Genomic DNA, 6,000 nt, shown 5'->3' on the forward strand with positions numbered 1-6,000 from the left:
AATGCGCACATTTTGTACATATACTCTGTGCCATGAAATATTAGGACTACTCCTTGTGTCCTCTGAATACTGCCAAGGAAGAAAGTGAACAATGTAGAGAAAAAAATTTGCTTACTTCATTTGTAAAAGAGATACACTACCGGTCAAAAGTTTTAAAACAGCCTAATTTTTCCAGCTATTTATTGCAATTCAAGTCATGCAAATCCAAAGAAGAGCTTGAAATGGTACAAAGGTAAAAACTGAAGAGATATATAAAAGATAACAAAACACAAGTCCAAGCTCTGCCAAAACTACCTCAAAAAAAAAACAAAAAAAACAAGATGGTAAAGCTTGGGATGAACTGGACAGAAGAGTGAAAGTCAAGAAACCTACAAGTGCCACACATTTATGGGAACTTCTGCAACAGACTTGGGAAGAACTTTCTGAAGAATATTTGATTTCTGTTGTAAAAAGAACGAGTCACGAGTGTGTTCAGCTGTTATATCTGCCAAAGGTGGACACTTTAATGAATCAAAACTTTAGAACATGTTTTGGTCAACAGTAAACGATAAAAAACTAAAAGCGTGTGGTGTTCTAAAACTTTTGACCGGTAGTGTATATTAAGCAAAATTGACTTTTCAGAGATTTTAACCATGTTGTAGTTGTTTCCCTTCTCATTTACCCTCTCAAAATTGTCTTTAGACTGATTCAAGCATGTTTGAGTGATATTTATTCTGCTGGATTCAACACGTTATTGCTCCGATCTACCCCCGTTTTCACTCTTAATGGTTTATGCCTGTACTTGCGTCATTCTCCTATTTTATTTTCTTAAACTGTGATTCTGCAGTGTTACATAGTTTTGGCAGAGTACATACTGTATTTTTAGCACAAATCTGGGGAAAATAAAGCTCTAAAACATGATGTGCAGCTATGCGAAGGAGGTGACCACATTTATGGCTCCTAATCAGCTCCTAATGTGGCAATTTCAAACTTCCAAAATATAACCTCATGATACATTGGTGTCATATATTAACTATATAGCAGACAATATAAATCAGGCTGTTTTTCTCTGAGCGGTAAGTATTATTTTTCCCATAAAGTTACATAAAAATATAGACTGGGACTCCAGAAAACCATCACAGGCTGAATGTATTTAACTTATGTCTAAATCCTAGTGTCTCTGGGCTGTACCATCTAATTGAAAATGATTTCTGAATTCGGTGTAGGTCTCCAAAGACCAATGACAAACATAATACATGATATGTGTTCTTTCAACTTTCAACTTTATTATTGTCCCAGAGGGAAATTGTCGTGCACCAGTGTCAGACGTACAATACAATTCAATAATACATTAAACCACAGCTTAAAGGGACAGTCCGGAATTTTGGACATAGGGCCTCATTTCCTAGTGAGTCAGAGTGTTGGACACATGTGGAGACACTTTTTAAAATATTCCATCCAGTCCTTGTATTTGCAGAGGTCACTGGTGCTAGGCTAGTGCATGTCAATGGCCATAGTTATCCTGCCACTAAAAACAAAGATAACCTTTGGCTGCCTAAGAAATCATCCTGAGTTTGCAGCGAACATTTTGTATGTGGAGCGACAACAAAGCAAAGTCCCGATCCCTCGCTCAACCTCGGTTATGAATTTAAAAAGTCAACGCCAAAGCGAAAGGAACCAGCTGTTGACCAAGAAACACCTTCCACTGCAAAGAGACCAAGACGTGATGTTGCTGTAAAACCACAAGAACAAGAAAGTGCGAGCTCAGTCTGTTTGTTTTCTGCACCTCTAGCTTAACAAACGGATTTTGCTTTGTTGGCACTCCACATACAAAATGTTCGCTGCAAACTCAAAATGGTTTCTTAGGCAGTCAAAGGTTTCCTTTTTTATCCTTCCTGTGGATCAATTGTGCCCATCGCCTTCGCCTTTCGCTATTTTTCAATTCCATTGGGAAGGGAAACAGTTTGAACAGAGGTTTGCTGTCATACAGATCTGATTCCCTTTTTGCAGTTATAGAGTTCGCAAACTTCCAAACCCCTTTAGCCGCTATTAGAACATCCAACAACCACACAATTGTTATGTCCAAATCTCATAACTAAAATATGACAATATCAGAACCAGAAACAAAAGCGATATGGTTCAAAACACTTGAAAAGATCGGCTTTGACAATAGACGCACCCACTGGGAAAACAAACATGGCAGACTGATACTCACTTTTTTGGAGGACCCTTCCCAGTGTGCATTGCGCGATGGCTGGAAGTCCGAAATAGCAACATCTTATGAACATAGGGAACTACATATCCCATGATTCCTTTCAGTGCAGACAACATGAAGAATTATATATTTTTTTTACTTAAATTGTTGGGATTCATACCAAAATCTTGTCAAGGTATTTTAAAAGCAAAAAAAGCTATATAAATATTCACCTCTTCTAAACATCGCAATAAATATCTTACCGTGAGATTTGGATATCGTTACATTCCCCAGCAAACACCTTTTATAACACCCCATACTGTACAACAAAACACCAGATTAGGAGCGTACGTACATTAATTACTCAACACAATGCCCTTTCTGTCGGCTTACACCTGTTTCACAAAGCCACGGTACCCCAAATGTACACTGACAATAGCCTGTATACTAACAATGGTGCTCTGAAGTCTCTGCTAAGTCTGCTCCCTTTGTGGCGAGGCGTGCAGCAGACGGCGTGTAATTCTCTTGTGCATTGTGGTGAGTTTGTTGTGAGCCTTCGTGCATTGAGCTCTACTGTACCACCGCTGTCCCGTCCCGGAGGCTTTGTTCCCGGGAAATAGCTGTGACATCCGTGTAGTCTCCATGTGATGTCTGGTGCGGATAGGGGCTCTTTATCGCGTTATGTGTGAAATGCAGTTTGTTCCACATGGGACCAGTAACATTCCCCCGAAGCATCGTGCATGTTTTCACCTCCTCACTTTCGCTTTGCCTGTGTCTCTGCTGTCTGATGAGAAAAAAACAGAAATAACCTCGGTCAAGTCCACGGGTAGATGGTTGTTTGGAAGTTAAGAAGTTCTAGTATTTGTACTTCTGATGTATAGTAATGCAGTGGTCCATTGAAATAAAACATTACAATACAGTTACCTTACAATACTTCACTAAGATATCAGATCACCAGTGAATCCCCCTTCATTTCAGATGAGCGTGATTGACAGGTGCATGTAAAGATGTGTGAAAAATCCCTCATTTGTCCAGGTAGAATCCATGGCAAAAGGAGAAATTCAATTTGTCAACTGGACAAAAGTTTATTTGGTCGAATACGTTTCTCAGCTCATCTAAGCTGCTTCTTCAGTTCTGGTCAGACGCTGGTGGACACTTCCTTATATCTGCAGGGAGGAGCTACCTACAATGAAACTACTCTGGAACTAACACAACTACCTGTTTACAGTTTCTGTTTGTTAGTTAGGCCTATTGAACTTGCACTGAGTGTTGCGTTTTATTAGCATAACCATTCAGGCACATAATGGAGCTTTCACGCCTCTGGACCTGACCTGGCTACCCCTAATAATACATTAGGTCATTGTAATGGTTGTGACAGGCCTGCCCTACACTCAGAGTATGTAACCCGAGAGCCAGGTACACCCCTCAGGATGTTTTTTGCTACCTTTTTTTCGCTATTATTTTCTGTTTTCTTATATCTTGGGCCATCACAAGTTGATAGGGACCAACCTCAACTCTGCCCCGTTTGGGTTCAGTAGGTTTGAGGATGGAGTTGGATGGAATAAATAAACTTTTGTCCAGTTGACAAATTGAATTTCTCCTTTTGACATGTATGTAAAGAGACAGAACAAATACAGAGATATATTGCTCTGGACTTGCCAGGCAAATAAAACACCACTTAGCAGAATTTAAAGGTGCACTATGTAACTTTTCTTCTGGGTGTTCTTCCACTTGCTTACCTCCATGGAGATGTTATTGTTTTTCCACAGCATGGCATTAACTTTCCATGGAAACAAACATGATACACTAAGCCAAGTTAAGGCCAATTCATATTTCATAAGAAGTAAGAACTGTGCTCATGAGCTTCGAGAAAATAAAAACAAACATTTTTTTCGCGTCTGACTTTTCAGACTTTATCCAAAGTTGTGCTGCCGAACCATTCTATGCCCCTGCCCCAAACAACAGTTGATTTGTTGTTGCTATGGAGATTATCAATAATACCCTAGCAGCACAGATGTAGTATATTATATGTTTATCAAAATGACTGAAATTGAACTTTTTATTGCAGTTTCACAAAAGAGAATTTGCATTAAAAAGTGGACCATTACAACTTCAACATCACATCTTTTTCAACCAACAACATCACCATGGAAACCAGTAGGTGGAAGACAAGTTACACAGTGCAACTTAATTTTTCTACACTGGAAAAAAGCAATATTTATGTTAGTTAAAATAACTTAAACTAAGAAAATTTGACTGTATTTGAGTAGATTCAACTTGACGAGTAAAATTATCTACCAATGGAATAAGTGTGTTTTTCTTAATTCAAGAACATTCGATTTTATTTCTTATTTTAAGTGCAAAAAGTTGTTGTTTTTCTTATTTTAAGTGCAGCAAGATGTATTTTCATATTTTAAGTACAAAAAGTCTTGCTCCCCTGGCAGATCATTTTACTTGTCAAGTGAAATTTACTCAAATCATGATAAAACTTTTTTAATTCAAGTCATCTTAACTTGACTAGATTTTGTTTTTTGTCGTGAAGGGAGATCAGAATATGCCCATGCCAAATAAACCAACAAACAAAACTAAGGATGAGACAGATAAAGCACTCATGCACCCGTAGACTTGGCCTTAAAACTAAAACTTATCACCAAAACTGCTTCTTTTCTTTTCTGACTGTTCTGTTTCTTGTCTTTAGTGGTAAAACGGTAAAAGAGGACGGAGAGGTGAAGAACGGCACGGCTGAACCCCACAACGTCTCTGCGCCCGAAGTGAAGACTGTTCCCAGCGAGGCCCCGCAGGCCAACGGCAACGAGAGCAAAGCGTAACCCCAGCAACCAGGAAGAGGCGGGGCCAGGGGGAGGGGGAAAGGGGAGGGGCATAGGAGATGGGAGGGGTCACTGTCACTGAAACCTCAAAGCAATGTCGTATGCCATACCGCTCCGTGCAAATCTCAAACACTGCCAAAAAAGGGAAATGAAACTGGTTGAATGTAAATAAAAGATTTACAGTTGTACAAGCTAATTATGAAAAACTCAATTTGAGCATTTGCCATTAGTATAGACTGATTATAGAGGGGAGTATTATGCTAAATTTACTTTTTGGGGCTTTCTACCATGTTATAACGTTATTCCTTCCTCAAAAACATGCCTAAAGTGATGTTTGAGGACTCTGGAATAATTCAACAAAGAGCAGGACTTAAACCCTGATTCGATGTGCAGTAGTTTCATTAGCGAGTTGTATTGTGATAGCACTCTGAAGGGGGAGTGACTTAGGCTACGTTCAGACTGCAGGGCTTGATGCTCAATTTGGATGTTTTTGTGAAATCAGATTTTTTTGCGAGGTCGTTCACATTTCCAATTAAATGCGACTTGTATGTGATCTCCAGTGTGAACTTTAAATGCCTCAAAAGTGTCCCAGCTCAGTGTTTATGGAAGTCGTCTAAACACTGGGCTTTTCTCCCAAAATACGGTCCAGGTCTTCGTAAAATGGACCGGTTACACATCCACAGCCGCTTCGTTTGTTTGAGTCTTTAGCCTCCTTGTATTTGGCTCGCAGGCTCTTTATTTTTCGTTGACAATGGAGCCAGAACCACCTGTAGCCACGCTCAGATATTTCTTTGGCAATCATTTCAAAAACCACCCGCTTCCGATAAGACCCCTAGTGAGGCTTGTGCCATGTAGTGCCTCCACCCAATTTCATTTCTCTCCAGCGACTAGGTTAGGAATCAGAACACACTAGACGGTTTACAAGAAACACCGGCCAATCAGTGAAGAGCTGTGCAGCCATGATGTCAGACTCAAGTGTTTGTCTGGGTCCCTTTTGTG

General features: G+C 39.7%; 1 protein-coding gene across 1 annotated transcript in view; it reads left to right on the forward strand.

The window, feature by feature from the left end:
- ncam1a (neural cell adhesion molecule 1a) overlaps nucleotides 1-5,001 on the forward strand; it is a 246,768-nt gene extending 241,767 nt beyond the window's left edge. The window contains exon 20 of the mRNA XM_055148709.1: nucleotides 4,872-5,001. Coding sequence (XP_055004684.1) covers nucleotides 4,872-5,001 — 130 coding nt within the window. The remainder of the gene's footprint in view (nucleotides 1-4,871) is intronic.
- Nucleotides 5,002-6,000: the final 999 nt, after the last annotated feature.

This window comes from Boleophthalmus pectinirostris, unplaced genomic scaffold (assembly GCF_026225935.1).
Source record: "Boleophthalmus pectinirostris isolate CB_2022bp ecotype Guang Dong unplaced genomic scaffold, ASM2622593v1 HiC_scaffold_12, whole genome shotgun sequence".
Lineage (NCBI taxonomy): Eukaryota > Metazoa > Chordata > Actinopteri > Gobiiformes > Gobiidae > Boleophthalmus > Boleophthalmus pectinirostris.